At 33.8% G+C, this 25,574-nt stretch overlaps 2 protein-coding genes across 6 annotated transcripts in view; both read right to left on the reverse strand.

The window, feature by feature from the left end:
• Positions 1–9,356, reverse strand: part of sip1 (septin interacting protein 1) — a 29,495-nt gene extending 20,139 nt beyond the window's left edge. The window contains exons 1-4 of the mRNA XM_069834955.1: positions 9,234–9,356; positions 8,335–8,626; positions 4,421–4,607; positions 1,792–1,885 (exon numbers count right to left, since the gene is read on the reverse strand). Coding sequence (XP_069691056.1) covers positions 1,792–1,885; positions 4,421–4,607; positions 8,335–8,626; positions 9,234–9,342 — 682 coding nt within the window. The 5' untranslated portion in view covers positions 9,343–9,356. The remainder of the gene's footprint in view (positions 1–1,791; positions 1,886–4,420; positions 4,608–8,334; positions 8,627–9,233) is intronic.
• Positions 9,357–14,419: 5,063 nt separating this feature from the next.
• LOC138706053 (potassium voltage-gated channel subfamily KQT member 1-like) overlaps positions 14,420–25,574 on the reverse strand; it is a 901,236-nt gene continuing 890,081 nt past the window's right edge. For all 5 annotated transcript variants that reach the window (XM_069834959.1, XM_069834960.1, XM_069834957.1 and 2 more), the window contains one exon: positions 14,420–24,255. In XM_069834959.1, the coding sequence (XP_069691060.1) occupies positions 24,154–24,255 (102 nt within the window). In that variant the 3' untranslated portion in view covers positions 14,420–24,153. The remainder of the gene's footprint in view (positions 24,256–25,574) is intronic.

The following is a 25,574-nucleotide window of genomic DNA, read 5'->3' on the forward strand; positions in this document are numbered from 1 at the left end:
AGTATCCAACCTAAATTTTTCGAACTACTTAAAACAATGCTTCCAGCATGTTCTAAAATACTGTTATACCAGTATTACTTTACAATGATATGCATTGAAAAATATAAAGACACCAAATTTATACTAAACAAGTGAAAGACAGTTAAAAAAACGTAGCCTCTTTCATAAAAAGTAAAAGAAAAATAATTTTTCATAACAACAAGTAAAAGAAAAAAGAATAATAAAAATATATGCAAGAAATAGCATGAACAAAAATTATTCATCCCCAACACTGTCTTACTATGTACTACTAATGTAGCAGTAGATCAGGTAATCATGCCCATTCGCTCACTGACTCACCCAACCAGTACAAAAAAAGAGCATGATGGGTGAAAGAAGGGCTAATAAGAATGCCTTGGGATAATGGAACAGAAAAGTGACATACACGCAGCTCCAAAGAAAAAGAGGGAAAGCAAAATGTCACATAAGAATTCTGTTCCTGAACGATAGGATTCCAGGCAAAACTTATCAGCCATATCTTGCTCACATCACAATTCGTCAGACGGTCATCATCTCCATCTCACATTAGACATTAAAAATTTTGCTCAACAGCAACTCCACATCGGGAGAGTGGTTCTTTACACTGCCAGACTAGCAGAATCTAGGAAGGTCTTCATGTACATTTATCAGTGTATTGGAAACAATTATGCAATTATACATGACAGGATGATAAAGCATAGCTTTTAGAAAAAAAGAGGTAGCTTACCGGTATTTGTCTAAAAGCACTAAGAAAAAATTAGAAAAGCATCAGTTATAACAACCAGGGTTCGAATTCATACCTTCCTGAATACTAAGTCAACACACCATCACATGGTTCATCTTTTTCTTTTTCATTCATTTTTTATTATAACAACATGAATTAAATATAGAAGATGTGTCATCTCAATTAACTTTGTTCCTTGTGTAAGCGAGGAGGAGGGCCAACACACTTCGGGATTGAATATAAATTAATGTGTGTATGCCCACTTAGTGTACATTATTTAGAAATAGTTCAGTTGAATAAGAATTGCTTTTGCATTTAATATTAATCAGAAAAACGTTTTCAGCAATGTATAACATACTTGCACTTTTGGTTTACTTTTCCAGTCCATATTTTTGTTAATATAACTAATATTAAACATGTTTGACTGATTAAGTAACACGACAGTTAATGCAACATTCATAATTACAGAGCATTACACACTGAGCTTACGATTCTGAAATTAACATAAACTGATAACAGAAGGCGTTATATTTACACTACTATTGTGGAGTGCATCTGCTCTAATATTTATAATGCTTCCACTATTACTGTCATTAAATACTGCATAAACATAAGCACAGATGTCATACACGAAGCTCATGTACATCCCTTGTAATCAATCACGTTGCTTGTTTATAAACGACTTTCTTTACGTCAGGGACTATTTCACGTGAAAAAGTGTGTGTGTGTATCTAATGCTCTGGATTTAAGAATGAAGTCATCATCCTTGTATTTACAAAAAGTTTGAATGTACTATACTTCATACTTTTTTTTTTTAAAAAGCTTGTTAACTTAGTGTCGATTTCGTGTTTGTGGGTGTGGTTTAGAACAAGTCATGTTTTCCGAGAAATGTGCCTCATGGTACTACAAACTTCACACAATATAGTGATCCAAATGTTACAATCACAGATCCAATTTGTGAGCTCATGTCAGTTCTGTCACTGAATCTTTCACGTCTTCAACAGTGTGTGCAGCATTCCAGAGTGGTTACTATATAAACTTATAATTACCTATAGCTCCTCTTCCTTTTCTCAGATGAGCTTCCACAGGAGCAGCAATGCCCTGAAGGTCTTTGCCAAGACCTTTTCCAGGTTGAAACCCCATCTGTAATTAACATAATTATTGGCATCATAATAAAATATATGTACTAGGCTGCAAATATTTACCATATAATTTCAAAATTACTTCAATCAGAGTTTATCAAGCGTAACACCTGTTAACAGCTTCCAATGCCAGGGTCATGGATTCAAATCGAAACAAGTGCAAACGTAATTTGTGGTGGACAAAGATGGTGTTTAGATAGGCTCTTGCAGCATACTCCTGTTTCCTCTATGAATATTGAACAATTTCTCCATTAGTCATCAACAATATCATCATTGTTGTCATCATGTAGGCCTGCTTCCACACGCTGCACTAATAGCTATGTCAAAGGCTGGCCTCCACTACAGCAAACAAAAGAGTACCTAGTAGTTTGAAGAGCCACAGACTGCTACAAACCGAAAAGACATGAAAAGTGCAACTAAGAGAGAAAGCAGCACACTACCAGACTCAAAATATTCTGTTAGTTCTAGACAGTGTCAATTAGGTTTGACTTTGTTTGATATCTACTCGTTTGCAGCAATCAAAATTTCTCATAGCTGCATAAAGAAATACATAACTGGCAGGCTCCAGAGATTTATAAGAAAGCATATGATACTTCATAAATGTGATGAAGAGCCATTGGATGGATACTTAGGCATTAAAGTTAAGAATGGCACCATGTTTACTAGAATGGATGTGGAATCCGTTCCGAGGGCTTTTAGGCCTGATTCACAAGAATACAAAACCTAACAATGGAGATTTCAACCACTTGCATTGGATCATGCATCTAGTAAACTGTGCACTGATATGTACGTGGTAGATAAGACTGTTAAACCTTGGTTTTTCTGAACTGATGCATGAAAATGGAAAGAAAAATAAAACGTTTACTATCATCACAAATTTGGCTGCAGATATGAAAGCAGCAACGGAATGTTTAATTCAGAACTGATGATAATCTTATATCAATTTCTGAAAGAGCAAGAAATTTTGTTGACTTTAATCAATGACAAACTTTTCCCCTGGTTTCACCATAGTGAAAGAGTTCGGCATTAAGTCGTTAGTCACAGTGTGAATCCTGCCTAACACACCAAAATGACCTACAGCTTCATCATGTTAGGCCTACTTTCAGAGGGAATGCTCGAGTTGAGATGAACAATTGCAGAAAAATATTTATCATGAAATATGGCAAAACGGTGAGAATGTACGACAAAATGGAACACATTTTAAAACATAAAATATCACATAATATTTGTGTGTATGTTGTACTTCAACTTTAACAGTGACACAAATGTTAACTGCTTTTGAATTTGTATATATAAAGAGCACCTCAGTGAATTAAAGATTACTGAGTATGGATTAAAAGTACTGCACATTTATAAGCTCCAGAGACGATATAATAATATAATCTTGTGGAATGAGAATGACATAGGAAACTGAATTACTCAAAGAAAATCCACTTTAGTGCTTTTTCTACCATAAATCTCACAAATCTATCAAGAATAAAACCAAGGTTCCCTTAGTGAGTTGTCAGCTAAATGAAGTATAGCAAAGTTATGTGTCAAATGTGGTAACTTATATATTATATACTTTTAATAGCAATTCAATGAGCTAAAGTAAGATAGTGTGGTCTTATTGTGGAACTAAATGAACAACTTGGAAATTTGTGCTTATCATATATGTTTCATTAAGGGGTTAGGTATAGCTTACAGCAGTAAAATTTTTGAAAATATTCAACATTTTTTTCCTCCATTGCTGTATCTTGTACAATAATGAAAATTGGTATGTGTAAAACACTGTCCTTCTGCTATATGAAAAAAAATATTTTTACGATTAAAAAAAATTATATATATATATATATATATATATATATATCTTTTTTTTTTTTTTTTTTTAAATTTAAAATGGTGGCAGTTTACTGTGCAGTGATGAAGCATTTCCCTCATACCTCATTAGCTTGCTAACTTTTTCATGTTCTCTTTCTTTTATTTTATTGTTGAAACTCATTTTTACAATATCATGCTCTTTCAACTACATTCCTTAATAAATAATATATTTTTTTTTATTTTATGTTAGAAGAAAATACTGATATTTGACCATTTGTTTAAATGAATTTATTTTTTATCAGACAATCTATCGAAGGTAGAGAAGTGATCTTCCATCATACTGTGGATATGACATGCATAAATACACACAAAAAATTTCATCACAGAATGTTGGATAGTTTTTGAGTTACCTATGTGGGAAACGCTTTATCACTGGACAGTGAATTGGGGGGGGGGGGGGAAATGTAAATAATTTTTTTTTAAATAGTAAAAATATTTTTTTCATATATATATATATATATATAATTTTCATTATTATACAAGATACAGTAACTTAATGGAGGAAAAAAAATGTTGAATATTTCCAAAATTTTACTACTGTAAGCTGTACCTAACCCCTTAATACAATATTAACAACATAGAACAGTTATCTAAAACATTAAATATAACAATAAAAGAAGGTTCAAAGTAATTATGTTTAATTGATTTTGTAATACGTCATGTAACACAGCAATACCTGCAACAAAAGTTTGGCTCCGATTCCTCGAGTATGCCTCTCCCAGCTGCCCATCCCCTTGTTCATCAGTGCTGGATTCACAATTGGCCGCTTCTTACGCAAACCAGCAATTTCTCCCTCAACAATATTCACACTTTGGGTCTGCATTTTACCCATACCATGACGGCGATCTTCTTCCTCTGACTCACTGAAATGAAAGTCATGAACATCACAGTTTACATAGAATATCGGTAAGTAGAAATAAAGAAACATAAAGGAAATAAGAGTGATAAGAGAAAGAGTGGAGGAGAAAATAAGAACTTCACAAGTTATTTTTAATTACGAAAGTTGGGGCATAAGTCATGGTAACTATTTTTGTTTGTGAGAATTCGAGCATGGGTGGAAAATGTGAAATATACGGATGAAACGACAAGGAATGGACGAAATGTATGGACATTTAACAACATGCCAACATTTTGCTCCTCATGTTTATTACAATTGTTGCCATAACATTACAGGATTCCTGTGCCAGAATCATTACAGCACACATACCCGTTCTAAAGGCCCTCAAAGTAGCTACCCACCTTGCGACTGTCCAGTACGGAAGGGCATTATTTCAGACAGCTTCTACCAATTCTCTGGCATTCCTCCCATGGAGAATGGCTATTTTGATATATGAGCATTGTTCAACATGGGTTACATCCATCTTGCATGCTGCTACACTGACAACTGATGTAACATTGCTCTCTGTTCTATTACAGACAAGCAAGAGCTATCTTGTGTTGTGGACACACACTATGACTGCATGGCATTTTGTGATGGCAACCCTTACCTTTCAAAAAATAGCTGCCATGACTTATGCCCCAACCCTCGTATAGGCCTATTTAGGATTTGATGACGTTATTAACTCCTTCATAAACAGGTAGCAATCATGTAATAATAACAAAACAGGAAGTACAGGGATTGTTTTTTGACGAAATGTTGTACTACAAAGACCAAATTAACAGGAAATTTGTGACGAAATAGAATACCTAACACAAAAATTTAAGTACGAATATCACTACAAAAAAAAAATTACTTTAAAACTATAAAATAATACAAAGCTTAATTATTTGGACCTAACGAATTAATCCCAATATTATAATAATTTTTGCTTGTTTTTTTTTTTTTTTTTTTTTTTTTTCAGTGCAGAGTGCAAAGTATGGATACATTATGATATGAATTGAACATAACTAGGTACATGTTATACGTATGGATGACGAATATATATGTAATAATAAGAAATGCGCACAAGTGTGCAAGAGTTGATTTGTTGTTATTCTTTGCTGTATTCGCCAATTGACTTGATTCTGTTCTTGCATTTTATTATATGATATCTTTCGCAGAGCTGAACACGGTAGTGTTGGGTCTTGCAGAGATTGTGGTGGTAGCCGTGGGTCACCAGACTTGTTATGACGAATATATATGCACTTTTAACAACATTTCATATAAGGTGTTCATATATGACGAATATATATGAATAGTGATGAGATAAACTGCTCATTTGTGATCACTGTTCGACCTGTGACTGCTCACTTTGGATCACGGTGATCTTAGACAGTGAAACAGTGATAAAAAGTGATTGAACTGCGAACTTGATCGAGGTGAACACTGAGCAGTCTGTTCCTCACCGCTCATTAGTGCGTTTCACTGCGTTGTTCATCAATTCGCTGCATTCAGCGCTCTCGATATTTCCCACGTGGTAGGAGAGGGTGAGAGAATGTTGAGGTTATGTGTATGTAGCTCACTGAAGTCAAATGTAGGCACAATACTGAGCTGTAAATATAGGCGTTCCATCATTTTAAAAACATTTCGAAAGTCTGAAATAAATTCAATTGTCATTATTCTTTAACGTTTTATGTGATTAACTATTTATTAAAATATTATGACCACATAACTAAAGTAAAAAATGTATGTTACATTATAAAGAAACAAACAAAACCCATGTAGGTCTATTATCACAAAGATTGAGGTATACGACAGAGGCATGTCGCCACTAAAGTAACAAAAGCATTTTTACATCACAAAGGAACAAACATAACTTATGTACTGTATGGCAATTGTTGATTCTATTTTATTTAAGAAATGAGTGCAATAAGGACCTAATCAGGAACAGCTGAAGTATTTGCCGTACTGTATTATCACAATGGCTGAGGTATAAAGAAAAGTTATAATCTGATCTCTTACATAAAACAATATAAACACAAGATTAGATCTCTCAAACATGATGAATAAAATAATATAGGTCTACACTGAATGACACAAAATAATAATAATAATAATAATAATAATAATAATAATAATAATAATAATAATAATAATAGTATTAATAGCTAATAATAATGATATCGTAAATTATAAATCATTGTTTGTACTCAGTTTGTTACGACGTGCCATCATATTCACTTATATGACTAAATATAAATGGAATTTAAAGGAACAGATCGATTTTCAAAGTATTTCCCTCCTTAAAAGCATGTTTCTTCATATTAGTCCAGGACATACTAAATGAAGAAAAGTTATCTAAAAGGAACGAATTAACCATCAGTTTTATTTTAATTATAAACCAACATTATAAAGTCCCAATTATTTTTTCCCTTCAGTGAAATAGTCGTACAAAATTGCGTACGACTTAGAGTGCATTAGTACCTCGTACAATTAGTCAAAATAGTCGTACTGTATGCGTACAACTATAGTCGTACGTATGGCATATAATGTTATGAAATGTTACATAACATGTTTCGTGCTTATGTTGCTTAGACTGAATTCTTCTTGCATATAGTAGGATAAGTGTCTTTTAGGGACTAATAGTGCTGGTTTTAATTAATTTTGGAATGGTCATGAATGATAAAGGGTTAGCTGTTTCGTATTATCGTGCGTTTTGATGTATTAATAACAGAATAAACATGCCTAAACAGTTCAATTGTTCGGAGTGTAATAAAGGACTTGACTGTAATAGAAATCTTAGAAGACGTATCAAAAGCACATCCTCATGTTTTAAAGATAAACCAGAAGTCATATGCTTATGAGTGTTCTGCATGTCAAAGAAAATTTAATCACAATAAAAATTTGAAATTCCACAAAAGATTAGTTCATGGTACCGGCACACCTGAAAATGTTAAGGAAAGCAAATTGGCTTCCTCTCCTACGGCTGTTGCTGTCATTCAGCATAGCAGGTATAGCATTCGTCTCTTTCCGCCCTCATTCGGCATTGCTTACGCTCCCTAGACTCTTGTGAACTGGTGAGCAGTTCAGGCCTCGACCTGTGATCACTGTGGTTCGCAGGCGTGGTTGTTCCCAGTTTTGAGAGCCGTGAGAAAAGAACATGAACTGTTTGCTGTCTGAACTGGTGAGCAGTTTAGCCCTCGACCTGTGATCACTGCGGTTCGTGGGTGTAGTTCCCAGTTTTGTCACCAGATAGCATAAACACAGCAGCAGCGCAACACAAGCAGAGCCGTGAGAAAAGAACATGAACTGTGTGCTGTCTGAACTGGTGAGCAGTTTAGCCCTCGACCTGTGATCACTGCTTAAAGAGCTGTTTAATCACAGGTGTGATCGTGATTTTTCGATCACCGTGATAAGATCACAGGTCTGTGATATTCTGCTCATCACTATACATGAACACCTTTAACAACACAAGGCCACCGGGAAGACCTCGAAGTAGATGGAAAGATGAAATTCAGAAAGAATGCATGGAAATGGAAATTACCAACTTGAAGGAACTAGCAAAAGACAGAACAGAGTGGAAGCGTTTTGTGAAATCGACATGGAGTCGACATGCTCCATAATGTCCTTTACTTTGCTATTGAATCCTACTGTGCATATATAATCAAGACTATTCATTTGTAATGAGCCTGATCTTAACCTCAAGCCAGATTCAACAAAAAACTACGGACCTTGATGAATTTCCAATGTCATTCTTCCCTCTTCTGTGGAATTTTCTGTCATCATTATCATCTTCATCATCATCTTCATCCGTTTTATCTCCACTTCCTTCAGTTTTGGAAGCTTTATCCTTTCCTGCTTGTTGCACTCCACCCGAAACAAAGCTAACTGGTGCAGAATAGTTATGTTTCCCTCCGCCGCTACCACCTGCACCTTTGAAACTGGGTCTAGCACCACCAGCACCTCCTCCTCCTCCTCCTCCTCCTCCATCATCTTCTTCTCCACTGTCATCAGCCCAAATACCTGAAACATACTTGTATTATTCTGCAATAAATTCAAAACCAGGGAACAACTATTGCTATGTCACTCGAAATTCATTATGCAGATTGTGTATGAAATTATGCAGAGTAATAGTGAAGAATCCGAGGCAATAGGGAAAATGCTCTTCCACTCGATATTTTTTTATGCAAAGTACAAGTCCAGGGAAAATACTCGTTTTTATTTATTGTTGTATATTCATAAAAGATGCATATTTTCCCTGGACCAAAATTATAATATACACTTACTAAAATCACATCTAGTAACAAACTATTAAAATTATTTTCAGAAAGGAACCACTGTGTAAACACAAAAACGACTTACGGAACGAGTAACTTATATATATATGCAGCAATGTTAAATGCAATTTTGTTAGCAAACACGTCTCCTACCATCAATAAATTAGTAGTTCGAACGTTAAACACCGGACTTCATGCCGAATTAAACTAAAAAGTTAACAAATTGCAATACATTTTGTTCCACTACATAACTTGATTTTGTCATGGTCTGTCACCGCAAATATTCTAACTTCTTTATTACAGATGTTAAACTAGCTACAGATAAATGAGAAACAAAAAAGGCCAACACTTACCATATATTTGCTTATTTTTACTTATTCGACGATTTGGTCTGTTTATATTAAATTCATTTTCTAAATCGTAGTCAGTAACCTCAAACTTCTCTAATTCTTCGTCAGACATTTTTAAGGTTTACAATACACGGCTGCCAATATATCAGTTGTACCAATGATCTTCAAATAAATACAAAAATTCCCGAAATTTTACAATTCTCTAAAATCTGCTAAAATATACCACTAAATGAATCGTAATATTCATTATGAATGCATTAATTTGGTGTTTTCTTTGTCTTTTTTTTATCTTAGTTTAACCTCTCCCTTTTAGGTTTATTTATACGAACCACACCACACCAAACGGTCCTTATATGGCCACGACCTGTTGGGAGAGGAATCTATTGGATCACATAATATATATATATATATATATATATATATATATATATATATATATATATATATATATTTGACAACACGACATGGAGATCTCCCTGGGTGAGGGATCAGCTCAATGCCAGGGCCTACTCCGATACAACACAAACATTTAAGACATTACACACCATTCACTCACGCATATGAAAAAGGATTAAGGGAAGGGTCACCGTCCATGGCCGTACTTTCAAGAGGTACAGGTACAACTCCAGCATTTTCCTGGAAATAACTGAGGAAATCATGAAAAACCTCAGGATTGCCGGCCCTTGGGATCGAACCCCTGACCTACCGATTGCAAGGTTAGCCCTCTACCACTCCGCTAGCCCGCTCGATACGTTTTCTTTTTAAGAATTGCAAAATAAAATGTGTAGACGTGTTAAAAATTCAGCATTGTTGTTCACCTATAAAAGACTGGACATGTCAGTTAAGCGGCTGAGCTTGGAACTTACAGCCCTATGTTGCCAATCCTATACTGATACTAAACTATACTATATTACGTCTTTGTTAGCCATATGGACTACCACGCTGTCAGCTGATGGGATTAACGTTAGATGGCTGACGTTAAAACATTCATTGACAATTTACGCGAAGGCAAAAAAAAAAAAAAAAAAAAAACAATACAAAAATCGACAAAGAATGAAAGACGAAACTTATCAATGCTAACATTGTGCGCACAATAAATGTCGCCAAGAGAGCTATTGAGCACTCACCATGTGGGAACTATAACTTTGGCAATTCAATCATTGTTACTATGTCAACAGGCCTATCACACTATGTAACATTCAGTTGTTTTTTCGATCGCAGCTCTAATGTCATGTCCTATAAAAAAAAAAAAAACCAAGTATAGGTGGTGGTGGTGCCCAAAGGCTAGCACAGCAGCCTGAGGCTAATTGCATTTAGCCTACTACTCCTGTTCTGTGAATGATATTTGAATCCGAATGGTTGTGCTCTTGTACGTGTCTAGCACGTTATACCATGAATTTAACCTACGCTATGTTAACAATGTTAATGATTATGTGAAGAATGGTAACTAAACATAATCGCCTTAAGCAAAATAAAAAACATTCTTTTAAAGGTGGATTTCTTTCCATTCTGTATTGTTATTTTGGTACATAATTACTGTATTATAATTGATTGCGCAGTGATGGTACCTAATTTTGGTTGGAACCTCGTAAGTGACACCATAAGGCATCACCCATGAGACAATCAAGCCAGAAGATAATGGGGTAGGGTGACCAATTCCCCTAAGGGCTACCAAATGAAAAACAGGAAAAGCAGGACGTTTATTAAAAACAACAGTATTTTCCATAAAAAAAAAGTAGTACATATTACGTGACGCTTTTTTTCAACATTTTATACAATAAGGTAAATTGTTAGTCTTAGTGTAAAGAGTGAACAATGAGTATGGAATATTGCTAATAATTTCTTAAATTTTAATTTTACAAAAAAATGTTTTATACAATAGCTGTTGAAGATAAACCGTATAAAAATTTCTATACATTCATAAGTAAAATTTAATAATGGAGATTCAGAATAATATGTAAATTTTAATATAGGATGCCATTAAAAAAAAATAAAGTTTACTGTCACACTCTGTATTCCTGAATAACGTTTTTCGAACACTAGTATCATATTGTATGATTTATCTCCAACAGCTTTTGTATAAAACTTTTTTTTTTTTGTAAAATTAAAATTTAAGAAGTTATTAGGAATATTCCATATTTATTGTTCACTCTGTATAATAAAATTTAAACAAAATTGTTAATGATCAAAATTAACTATAACAGTATTTAACTGTACAGATTAAAATAAGTTCATACCTTGTTTAATTTCCTGGTTGTTGGTACTTTTCTGATGACCCAATTTATTCGAGCAAGGAATGTTGTTTGTCACGCATTAAATAGGCCTACTTGTGGAAATTCACACGATCTCTAAACTAGCTACAGGCATTTTTGGGAAGGTGCGAGATTGTTGTGCAGCAATTAATGCGTTGAGTTTTCTGGGGTGTCCCAGAACTTCACATTTGCTACAACGTGTATAGAACGTAATGGAGGACATTTTGAGCAAGTGTTCTCAAATACAGGTGGAATTCTCCTTTTCTGTAAATAAATCAATATTCACAAGTTATGCGAATGATAACTTGATGCTTTGCAGTGCCATGAGATGGCAAGAACATTAACCACGAGAACTGGCAACGTGCTTACCAGATTATAGTGCTGAGAGACGACAGGAGTGCTGGTTCCTTAGATTTGACTCTCTTGTGCTACATACAAAGAAATTAATGTGGACCTACAAAAAAATCAATCCTAAGTTTTTTACAAAATACAAGTTTGCAGAATAACTGACAGAAAGAGCCAATTTTGTTATGTAATTTTTTACTTAATACTAGAGTTTATTTTTCCTGAAAACTAAAATTGAAACTTTATGTTATATCCGAGAAAAATATACATTCAAACCTCTGTAAAACGAAGATCGATATAATGATAAACCCTCATTGTACGATATTTTTCTATGGTCCAGGCAAATTTTCTATATAAATAAAGTTAAATATTCCTCACTACAGCGATGAAGAAATTTTAGAAACACCCTGTTACAACGATATGTATTTTTAATTGCAAAGTTTTTCGTAAATCGGCAGCTTGGTTTTGTGGACGGTAGCAGGTAAAAGGTTCTTGCTCGAGAGTGGGAATTTCTATGAATGGATGGACGTGTAACGAGTCTTTCAATTTACTTTCCTGTGTACAGGTGATGAGGTGGGAGTAATTAGGCATGGCGTCAGCTATACGGAAATCAATAAGTTTGAAAACTAAATTGGCTGCATTTAAAGATTTGGATGAAGGAATGAAGCAGACAGCAGTTTCACAAAAAATATAGATTTTCACAATCCACATTGGCTACTTTTCTTAAAAAAGAAACGAAATTAAGGAAAGTGTTACAAGCGGCAAATTTGATCCAGCACGAAAGATTGAAGACGGCAGTTTCAGATGATGTGACAGTGCTACAATAAAATGGTTTATGTGTCAGTGGATGATGGTGTATCAGTGTTTACGGAGTGCAGTGATGAATCTATAATTGCAGAATTGAAGGATGGGAAGATAAAAGGCAGCGAAGATGAAGATTCCACAGATGCTGATTGTGATGATAGTGATGTAGGAACCAAAAAAGTATCTTATTTAGAACTGCTTGGATACACAGAACAAATTCAGTGTGCTGCAAGTTCTCTTCGATGTGTTAGAAAGGAACAACTAATTACTTAGAATCTTTAAGGTCGGTGTTTATTAAAAAGCAAAAAGCAAAGAACAATTTCAGATTTCTTTAAAAATACTGGATATGTATGGTATGCGGTAACTTAATACTGTATTGTATTAAATCTACTTCTATAGTATGTAAGTACATAAATGTGTGATTTATTATATTTAGTCCCTTTATATGTTACCTCCTAGTATTATCCTCTAGGTTAAACGGACTCAGCTTGCACTTGTTATCCTATGTGATAAATCACAGACCCTCAATATAACAATAGCCCTGATATAACAATACAAACTTCTAGGGCTCGCAAATATCGTTATACGGAGGTTTGACGTCTTTGTTAAAGTGTAGTGAACTTGTAAAACATTATCTAAAAGAGCGTTAAAGTTTTTGCTGCTTTTCGGCATTTATGAAGATATATGAAGTCCACTGCTGTGGAGTAACTATTAGCATGTCGAAACGAGCAGGTCCGGGTTCAAATCCTGGTTGGGATAAGTTACCTGGTTGAGGTTTTCTCCGAGATTTTCCCTGAATTACTTCAAGAGCAAATGCTAGGTAACTTTCGGCATTGGACCCTGAACTCATTGTGCTGGAATTATCCTCTTCGTTTCACTCAGATGCTAGATAACCATCACAGTTCATAAAGCGACTTGAAATAAACCAATTAAAAATGTATGCAATTATGAACTTCCTTAATTTATATAATTATGTCAGAATTTTATGACATAATCAGAGTCAATGAATGAAAGTTTTTATTGTTGATTGTAGATTTTTTTATTATTTCTGTACAGGTATACAGTAGAACATGTAGAAATAATTGTGATGATGGAAATAAAATTTAAAAGACACAATGTGTGGCTGTTATATATAATACAATTGTGGAGTTGACAGAAATATTACTCTAGCCCGAAATTTTTAAAAAGAGAAACAAACAGTTAAATGTTTTTAATAAATAAGATTTAGTAAATTAATATTCTGTTGTCATGTCTGCCAGAGAATACAACGAATATCTTTAAAGATGTTTTAAATCGTATTTTTTTCAATAGTTTATGTTGGTTTGGAATACAGTTGGTTAAATTATTCCCACCTATTGCATATAGAAGTCATCAACACTAAAAGAAGAAAGAAAATAAGTGTTAAATCATTTAAATATTATTTTCAATGTTGTAATATACAATTTTATTGTTTTTTTTTTTTTTTTTTTTTTTTTTTTTGTGGAAGCTTAAAAGCAGTTTTCATAGAAGCAAGTGCAGCATTTGTCTAAAAATAGATATGTTGCATAAAGCAACAAGAGAGTATTCTCATTTTGAAGAGCATATGAACTTCTTTTTATCGTTCAGGACATTAGTACACGAAGAATAACTCTGGCATCTCAAAAGTACTTAAATCTCATTTCGGGATGAATAGTAGTTAGACCACTATTGTTTCCGAATCCACAATTATTTGTTGCTCGAATATTCATTTGTGTCATTTGGGTATGGAAGAAGATGGACAGGGAATGGATCAGAAAGGAGAAAGATCAGTTTGTTACCAAACTTCTGAACTTTACTTGCCATATTTACAACATGTTCAAAAAACAGGAATTATTGAACAATAATAATCATATTTATTTAATTGAGAATGAACAAAGTAATAAACTCTGTGAGTTTGTTCATCAGGCAGCTACGGTGATATGACGACATTCGAGGGGTGTGAGATGAAATAGATCTCATAATATATTATTAGTATATTGCCCTATGTAAGCGTATAGAAAAAGTTACAAGTTAGGAATTGAATTTATGTCACTCTACAGAGATAATACTGCAACAACTTGCAAAATGGCCCCTCCGGGAGAGAAAAATGTTCACATTGGTCAGCACGAAGTCAAGACTTAGGTCTGGCTGTGAACTGAACCCATCTCACAGTAAAATGACATGACTGTTCTCGAATCTTCTTTCACCTACAGATATCCTTCTATCCCAACATCAGAAATAACTCAGACCTGCACATTTAATTCATTACAGATCTTCCATTCAACCACAACTCAGAATATGGATCCTAGATTGTAATTAGGCACAGAGGAAAAGTATTTATTGTTTATTTGTTTCCACATTTTTTAAAAATAAATATAAGTTAATTCGTAGTCTCTTAAATGGATCGAGGTTGGAAGAAACAATTTTAATATTCAAAAGAGCTAAAGTATGGTATCAGTACTGGTAGGTAACTTAAAACAGGATTAGGTTTTCAATTCCTCTACTTGTTTCTATTATCACAGTGTCGATTAGAAATTTTCCTAATCAATGTATAGGAAGCAGATTTAAACTTCTATTTTAGGAAAATATGCTACTTGCATAATGACTTAAATATCTATACTGTACTAAATTAAAAAATCTTGTTTCTTATTCACGCAATATGTTTTGATCCTGAGTGAAACACCTTGTGACGATGCTATTTGGTTAGAGTGGTTACTCATACATTCCTCACTATTTACCCTATGTCATTATCATCTTATTTAGGTATTTTCTTTAACTAATAAAATGCTATAAAAAAGAATACGTAAGAATAAACTGCAAGAATTCCTTCTACAGATTACAGACAGGTTATGTAATAAGTTAATCACAAATCTCTATGGATCCTACCCATTTCAGATTGCACTTATATTAACAAAATTATGAAAAATAATGGAAATTTTAATTCCAAGGAGATAATAGTAGGACGGTACCTTATATAAAACTTGTGAAAAGCGTAAAATATAAGAATAACAGTGAAATTAAAATAGCTGAAAATGAAAGGAACTTCTACAGTACCAGTATATGATCTAAATTTAATTCCCAATTATTCCAAAAGATTAATTGTTAGCAAATCTATTCTTGGCACTGATTATTATTATCGGTACTTTCCAAAACATTTATATAAACCAAAGGTTTTGAAGCCTTGCAAAACTGCAGTAAAGAGTCAGGAAAACGTGAAAAAAGTGGAATGCTAAGTGACAGATGACTTTTATAACTGTCACAAATTAGAGTATCAGTATTGGGTATTAACTTACTTCACAAGCACATACATTGTTAAAGTATCGTAAAATATAATAGTAATAATAAACTTTCCGTAATTACTGGATAGAAAGATGATCTCGAGAGTGGAAAGATTTATTACAATAATCACTAATATTGATACTAACTTTCTGTTCCCAGTGACGCTTTGCAATATTTTTTTTATACCATTCACCTTCCATCATCCCAATATACGGCTGTCAGATCCTTAACACTCCCATCCAATTCCCAGAACTAGACTAATAGCGGGTCATATCTATGATTGTATTTTGAATTTGCAGTTGTCGGCATTTAAAATATTTCTGTGTAAGCACCATATGTAAGTATTTTGTTAAGGAATCATTACATTTCAAGTGGTATTTTAAGTGTAGATCGCTAAAAGAATATAAATAGTAATTTTAACGTTTTTTTGAATACCAAAGAAGGAAAAAATTTCCGAATTTATATTATCTTGATCTCATAGGTTCATGTAAATCAGTGCTAGAAGAGAAATTCTTACTGATATCTCGGTAACTACTAAATTTATCACTAGAACTTAACAGATTTATAATCTGTCCGTGGTGTAAACTGGCACATGACCAACTTGGGAGAGGGCAGAGCCAGCTCCCTTCCCTTCCCCAAGCTAGCGAGCAAGGAGCAACAGTTCACATAGCATGTTGTGCTCCCTCTCCCACACACTCTTCCTTTCGTGCCCTGACTACTCACTGGACCAACTAACTATGACGCCAGTTGCGTAGAAGACTTGTTTTGTGACTGGCACTCTACAGATTCGGCAGATGGACTAAACTTGCATTTCTTACTTAGTACCGGTAGGCCTAATAGACTACGTGTGTCCAGTTTTTTAAAACCAATTACACAATATTCACATGTATATGAGTCTGTGATTTCCGCGTATGTAGTATGATACTGACATATTGCTACGGAACTTTAACATTTGATAGCTCTGAACAACTCAGTTATTGTCTTCAATATATTATAATATCTCTGCAATTTATAAGCTGAAAATAGTATTATATTGTCTTCTTTGTTAGACAAATCACTTCTTTGTTAGACAAATAACTGGTGATGGATAAAGGCAAATCTTTGTAGTGGAAAACATTGCCGAAGGAACAGCAACTATCGGAAAGTATGACCATGAAATAAGTCGACATCAACTTGTTTATTCCTTGATTTCTTTTTCAGATTTGATGTATTCGAAGTGGATTGAGCTCAATTCACAGTCAGACAGACACAAAAATAGAGTAGGAAAATAGTTACACACGGGCCATGCAATGCTCTCAACCACCATCAGTCCAGCAAATACAAGAAACACTGAAGTACAAGTCTAAAGTTTGCAGCTCTACAGTTCTGTATCACGTATTTGGTCACAGTTCTGCAAACCGCAGTGAATATTGACAAGATTACTTTTCAAGGATAATGAAAGTATACATACATAGTTAAGTTACTCTACTATGAGCAGCTACTGAACTACCTACAACATTAGGTTTACTCAAATTTCTTTGTTACGGTAGTTTTACAAAGCCTTCGCATTCAAATTATAAAAAACAAACATTCTTTTCTGTGCTGATACTTGATTCTCAGTTTGTCTTTCCTCAAATCTGTTTGGTTGTCTTACAAAGCCTTCGCATTAATATTCTAAAAATATAAACATTATCTTATGTACCGGTATCATTCTGTGGTGATACATAGTTCTCAGTTTGTCTTTCCTCATATTCGTTTGGTCATTACACGAAGCCTTCATATTCAGTTTATAAGAAAACAGACACCAAAACAACAAACATTCGTTTCTACGCTGTTACATGATTCTTAGTTTGTCGTTTCTCGAACTTTCTGGTCGTTTTACAAAGCCTTTGCATTCAAATTCTAAAATATAAACAAAACAAGAACAAACATTCTTTCTGTCTTGATAGTGTTGCTACTGGTTCCCAGTTTGTCTCTCCTCTAATTTATTTGGTCGTTTCACAAAGTCCTCGCATTTAAATTCTAAAAAAGAATGAGCATCACAAGAACAAACATTCTTTTCTGCGCTGCTTTACGGTTCTCAACTTTATTTGTCTTTCCTCAAACTTATTTGATCGTTTTACAAAAACCTTTGCATTCAAATTCTGAAAAATAAACCTAACAAGAACAAACATTCATTTCTGCGTTACTACATGGTTCTCATTTTGACTTCCCTCAAATTTATTTGGTCATTTTACAAAGCCTTCTCATTCAAATTCTAAAAATAAAATAAGTTACCAGTAACATTGCAAGAACAAACATTCGTTTCTGCTCTGCTACACACCTCTCAGTTTATCTTTCTTTAAATTTGTTTGGTCGTTTTACAAAGCCTCCGTTTCAAATTCTAAAAAACAAATATCACAAGAACAAACATCCGTTTCTGCACTAGTACATGATTTCCAACAAGTCTTCTCTCAAATTTCTTGTGTTGTTTTACAAAATTTTCGCATTCAAATTCTAAACAATGAACATCACAAGAACAAACATTCATTTCCGTGCTGCTACATAGCTCTTAGTCAGCAAAAACGATTCGACATTAAGTATTTTAAATATAAGAAAGTAGGCCTACTACTATTTATGTATTCTAGGACACGATTTGCATGTTTCTAAAGGACCAAAAACATCTAAATAAAAAATGAGAGCGTCATCATTATTATCAATAATAATAATAATAATAATAATAATAATAATAATAATAATAATAATAATAATAATAATAATAATAATCTACAATTACCAATATCGATTTGTCATTTTCATTGTCTTGTCCGTCACTGTCATTTCTAATATCGACATTAACATTTCGACATTTCATCACCTTCACTGCTTCATTATCATTATCATGATCATATGCAACCCTACTCTCCTCCTTCTCTTCTTTCTATGTTCCTCCATCATTAACACTTTATACTGAATGAATAGTACTGGTATATTATTTCAAAATTCTTTGTGCAAGTATAAAGATCATGATTCGCTACAAACTAGATTTGAGCGTGGGTTGAGAGAAATAATTTTACTCTCTGCAGAATGGCTTTCGTTGGACCACTTTGAAAACGAGTATTAGGAATAAGTAGTCAATAATACGAATTATTGCCATTCACATACTAGTGCTTTAATGAGATCGGTAGCAGGGAGATCTACTTCTCTTTCTGTGACATGTAAAAGTAAATTATTTCTACATTAACTCTGAGTTATGTTACACTAATTGTAGAAGACTTGATAGAAGGGATGTGAATTTTAGAACTTCACATATCGTACGAGTAATGGTACTAATCAGTTAGTCCTTGCCTAATGTGTAGAAATCCGGGAAATGACGGGTAGACTCGCAACAAACCTTCTTATATGTTGCACTCAGAATTGTTGTAGAAATAATCGGCTCTACGAATATATAGTATATCTTTACATTCCGTAATATAAAAGATAATGCTTTGTATACAACCAGTTAATCAGAAACAAGAAAGAAGCTGTATTCTCCAGACTATGTACTTCAATGTGAACAATGCAGATGATACAAATGATTAGGACACGCACTCAACAACAATGCACTTCAATTCTTAAAAATATGCACAATTTTTTTAACAAAGAACTGTCCAAAAATTTAGACTTTAATTGGTCGATTTGATGCTGTTTTGCTATTACAGCAAAACAACAGAAGTTGTTAGAATGACTTGAAGGCTTTCAGATTAATAGTAAGAACCCGCATCAGTGTGTATGTGTGTGTCAGTGCGTAGCAGCATGTCTTACACACCTGCAAAATGAAATGAGTACACTTATATTACGTGCTAAAATATATAACCTATATTTTTATATTAGATATGCGCCAAATGTTCTGAATTTCGAACTTGGTTCAGTTTTATAAATATATTTATTCGATCCAATGAAACATCAGAAAACTCAAAGATAATTTACTAACAAAGTTCTACTTCATTAATATCCTACGATTAATGTCAATTATTAATTGTTCGTAGACGCAGTATTAGGCGAATGGCTAATCTACTGACTTTATATACTAGCATAGGACAGTTTAAAGCTTGAGGGTACTTAGGCGAATGTCATTCCGTATATGAGGCTCTTAAGAAAAAGAATTATCATTTTAAGGTAATTAAATCGTTGACATAAAATATGTGAAAATATTTGCCAAATTGTATAATGTTATTATCTGTCCTTTTTTTTTTTTTTTATTAATTTTTATGGTACCGATAATAAATTCATCTGCAGGTTAAAAATAATATGATTTTAAATTTACATGTTGAATTGACAGCATTTGCTAATGACAATAATATCTCTTGACACGCAGTGGTTCACAGGCATATTTGTATAATTATTATAAATTTTTAGAAGATATTTCTACTGCAGTTACAGAAATTGTTAAGACAATTTTTAATGCACATATACATAGGTTAACTATAACTGTAAGTATATAGTTCAGCTATTCATAATATCAGGAACTGTTAAGACAATTTTTAATGCACATAATATATTAGTTTAACTATAACGCTGTATATAGTTTAGCTATTCATAATATCTGAATTTGGAAATATCTGGTACATATTTTTAGTTCTTCAAACAATTCTTTTCCATTTATGGCTATAGCTAAAAAAATCATTATTAGGTTGCGAAATAATGTAGATTTTGTTGTTAATTACAAATATGTAGTAGATTGTCACCAGTTTTTCTTAATTGGAGATGAAATATTTTAAGTAAATCACGGAAATCTCAGAAAAAAAAAATCTCAATTTTGAGCAATATTACATTTCGCGCCCCAAGTATTTTTAGACCTAATAATCTTATATAGCCCTACTTATATCAGATGTAGAGAAAATATTAATACCAGTTCATATAATTTGAACAGGATCGTAACTGGCCTAGGAGCAACTGTCTTGTTCTTATTAGGGTAGGGCTATTTCAGTATACTGGAAATTTAATTTCATACCCCAGTGAGATCAAATTGTAATTTTTTATGAATAAAGACATTGTTGGGATATGTTCATTTCTTAGAAGTTCTGTTTCCTTTCGTCAACATTTGTAACACCAGTCCAAAAACCAATGAAACTATTGATATTATATTACCATTACACTAACTTCATAGGATTTCTATGTGCTACAGAGTATTATAATGAGCGGAAATCACTGGAATATATGCTAACTCTGAATTCAATGCATTTAAATCCAAATTTATATTTTTTCTTCGTTCTTTCTAGTTCGTGTGTGTGATTACAATTTTTAACAGATTACATGAAATTCAAGTACAGTCATGTTACCGAGGTATCACTGGCAAATTTTCAGATATCAGCAGGCAGCAACAGAGTTAGACTGCAGTCATGTGGACTTGACAGTAGGAAATGTAGACACACAATGTAATTTTTTCTTTCAGTGCAAATTTTTTATATTAAATAAACATTTTTTTTTAATCCAATGCCACCAGGTTGTCTTTTCGACATTTCTGGTCTTCACATGTAAACAATCAATATTATTATTATTCCATAAAAGCTTTGAGAATCTGCTGCACAGTATTTCATCTAATGAGATTTATTTTGATGTCTTACACGAAAGAGACTCAAACAAAATATTTGTTTTTTGCACTTGAGCTATACGAGAATTTCAGTAATGTTCACCACGAGCTTGACTTGACTCAAACTTTAATTTTTTCTCTCTCATCATAATTCAAATGCATTATATTATATTTACTTATCTTTACAAGAGAAAATGAAATAGGACGGCGCGATTTATAAGATTATTTCAATTTTTAATCACGTATTTTATACAGTCACACAGAGGATGTGCATGTTGTAACACATATCTTCGTAAATTAGGTTCATGTAGGACATGCTGCATTCGACAAGCCAACGAGAGAAGGTGAGGTCACAAGGGGATCAATATTTACAAGTAAAACAACGCTAATATTAATATTTACAAGTTTCTGCACGGCAGAGATTGGTCATCACAGGTGTGGAGAATAAGTAAGATATTATGAGTTTCTCTTATTCTAAAGTAGGCACGGAGGAGGCATTTTCTCAAACGCCGAAAAAAGCAAAAAATTGTGTCATCTACAACATACTGAGAGCGTCACTAACTAGAACTAAAAATGTATGGAATATGTTATTCAAAAAGAGAATGGTCCAATGTTTAATATATGAGATTAGGATAAGAAGGGCCACTCTCTCAAGCACAATTCCCAGAGAAGAGAGTGGATAGAGTGCCGAGACTCGAAGAGACACGTACCCTATCTGCATCCCATCTCTGGGCTCAAAGCTAGTAGTATAAATTCCTAAGATACACACTGTATATTGTACCACTCTACAACAGAAGAGCAGAAAAAATATGTCATTTGACTCTCACTCGATAAATTATTTTGTCTTTTTTATTTTAATTAACAATGTTTAAATAAGGATATTCCAGACAGGACTCTGATGCATCGCATGCAAACTTCTGTTCGATCTTTGCATTCGCGGCAACTTTCACCAGTTTAATTTTATTCCAGGCACACAAGTTGGAAGCCGAGAAGGCAGTCAAGATCTAGAAAGCATAGTCTGCATGGAATGCAACAAGATTCATGTTTTACAGTTTGATTTATAGCAAAAGACAAGGGATATAGTTTTTATCCCAGTGCATTGATTTCGAAAGGCTACATATGTATGGTATAGCAAATGAATTGATTAGACAGAACTCTCATCCATTTATTTATAAAAATATTTTGAGAAAGAAGTACTCAATGCTATTCAGCATCAATGTTAGACATTTGTCAGGCATGTTTGATTATTTGACAACATATGAATCATTCTCTTTCCAGTCCGGTCTGTAATACCCTTCTTACCCGCAACAAGAGTCACATCTTATATTGTTGTCAAACTTCACAAGTAAAATGCCTTTGACATGGAAGTAAAAACACTTCTGATAAAGTAAATTGGATCTCTAAATGCAATCTTCATGGCTAAAGGAGATAATCCTAAGTTAAAAATTGATAATTGCATTATTAAATACATATTGTGACATTCTACTAAAATGATGGTGAGGCTGTGACACAACTAGTTTAAGTGAACGGTCGGAAATACCTCTCATTATGTGACAAATTCGTAGTCACAATATTGGTCCACCAGTTCTATCTCTTGCTTCCGGCTCCATCGGGAATGGCTGGAAGTATGGTATATCACCAACACGCACCACTATATCACTTGTGTCCGCGCATACACTTTAAAATGTTTAGGCAGGTGTGTCAGTCTTCACCTTGTCACACAAACAAGACTCTTTCTCCAGAACTCGACGCAAGACGTGTGATTGAAATAACTTCTCATCATACGACGATGTGTCAAAAATTAAAAAAAAAAAAAAAAACACGTTCATACATCAAGTAGCCGGAAAGAAGAGCCAACAATTAAATTCACTCCTCCCCCCATTCACCGAACGTTTTAGTCGAACTGAGTATGCAAGAAGAATAAACTTCTGAGCACGAACATTACTACTTTAAGCCTTCTCAAGTGAATGAAAGGGCCTTTGAGCAACGTGGACGTATGTATTCCTAACAGTATAATATGTACAGTTTTCAAACCTAATCACCTGATCTTTAATCATTCTGATGTTTGGGACTGTTGTTATTATGCAACTTTTAAGCGGAGAAGGAAGTATTGGCTTATTTAAGAGGGGTTTGGATTGGACATTTTTCATTATTGATGAAATATAGAACAAACATATTGAAGGCTGGGTTTAACTTCGTCTTTAGTGAAAGTGGAGGAAAGAGTTTTCCCACTCATTGGAATGGTTACAAATAGCTAAATTCACTTAATTCACCCATTACACCATTTTTAACGTCCCCAAGGAGTGGGATAACCGCTACTTTTCTTTTCAATTCAAGATAAATGTAGATTCAAAGCTTTGAAATTTCGTGTATTCTATGTTACATCGATGATGAAGAGTGTTCAAACAAAACCCCTCCTGAATTTTTTCTCTTGCCTATCACGTTACACACGTGCTCATATATTTACCTGTAATATTAAAAAAATGAACATGAATAATAAGTTGAGGATTTTGAAGTAGGCCTACCTATGGCAGCATTGCTCAGATTGTTACTGCCCCTAAATATTTTCCACTTGAGAAAGCTTAAAGGAAAGGCTTTTAGTTTTCAAAATGGGAAGGAGGAGTTTAGAAAATTACAAAATGATTAATTATTAATTGAAATGGTTCAGGGAAGAGGCTACTGCCACTGCGACATGCAGGCAAGTTCATATCGTCTGCTAGACTTCATCTTCCACTGAACGGATGGGGATCTGTTGCTTCTGAGCAACAGCGTTCAGCACGTGCACTAGCTGGTCCAACTTCTTGTCCATGATTGACAACTGTAACACAACAAAATCAGTGCATTATATTTAGACTTTGCGTAGCAGACATCATTCATTCAAATTTTCCGACACAGTTTTAATTTCGTGTTTTTCAAAATGCTGTCCTGGATACCGGAATTCATTTTGGTAGGTCAAATATCCAGTTACCTTCTTCCACCACCCTGTCCTAAGTCTAGCAAATTAAAATTTCGCTAGTTAAGAATCAAATTGTTTATCAGAATATATTTAGGGGAGAGTTGAATAAACCAGAGTAGTTGGACAGAATGAGGTACCTATGTCCGTGGCTTTGAGAGGTGATGCTATCTCACTGATAACAGCTGGACTAGTTGGCAAATTGTGCAATGACCTGTTGGAGCCAGATTGTAGAGGAGTGCCTTACTCTGTGTTGGTCGGAGCGAATTTTTCTTTTTGAGAATGAGTTTTAAACCCTGGATGTGATATATATATAGGGTGGAGGAGATGCAGCTTCGCCGGTTTGGTCATATGGTGAGATTGTCAGAACATCGATAAGTACCGGTATACTGTGAAGGGAAACGACAGCAAGGCTGTCCACGCACTAATGGGAGGTCAGTGTGAAAGAGATGCTGACTGCACGAGGGATTGAATGGAGAGAAGCCAGGACGAAAGCTATTGGCAGAAAGAAATGACGAGTTCTCTGTCAAACCTCTACGCCAAAAGGTAGATGAGGTATCGACAAAGAGGAGAAGAAGAAGAAGAAGAAGAAGAAGAAGAAGAAGAAGAAGAAGAAGAAGAAGAAGAAGAAGAAGAAGAAGAAGAAGAAGAGGAGTTTTAATGATTTGTGCGCCCAATTTATCGTAATATAAATGTCATTAGTACATGTCAGCGACAAACACTACCAAAACTGTAAGCACATGAAGGACTCCCTGGAAATAAGCTCCGTAAGTGACGGTAAATCCTCGTGAATCACCCTGTATATTGATTCCCCTGTTTCATTTTTGAGATTTATTTCAAAATTATTTAATGATTCCTTGTTTATATTTCTGAATCTCACGTTAGTTGGTTTTTTTGATGATGTATTAATATTTATATTTAGGAGTTGAGCATCATGATCCGAAAGACCATTAATTATTGGGGTTGTTTGAGATATATCTATTCTTTCTTTTCCGATAAATATGTTGTCTATTTCAGTAGCTGAATCTCCTTGTGTTCTGATCGGAAAATTTATTGTGTAAATTAAATTGAAAGATGCGTATAAATTAAATTGAAAGATGCGTATAAATTAAATTGAAAGATGCGTATAAATTAAATTGAAAGATGCTAGCAATGAATTTAGTTGATCTTTCCTAATACTTTCT

The sequence above is a fragment of the Periplaneta americana genome, chromosome 9, assembly GCF_040183065.1.
Source record: "Periplaneta americana isolate PAMFEO1 chromosome 9, P.americana_PAMFEO1_priV1, whole genome shotgun sequence".
Classification (NCBI taxonomy): Eukaryota; Metazoa; Arthropoda; class Insecta; order Blattodea; family Blattidae; genus Periplaneta; species Periplaneta americana.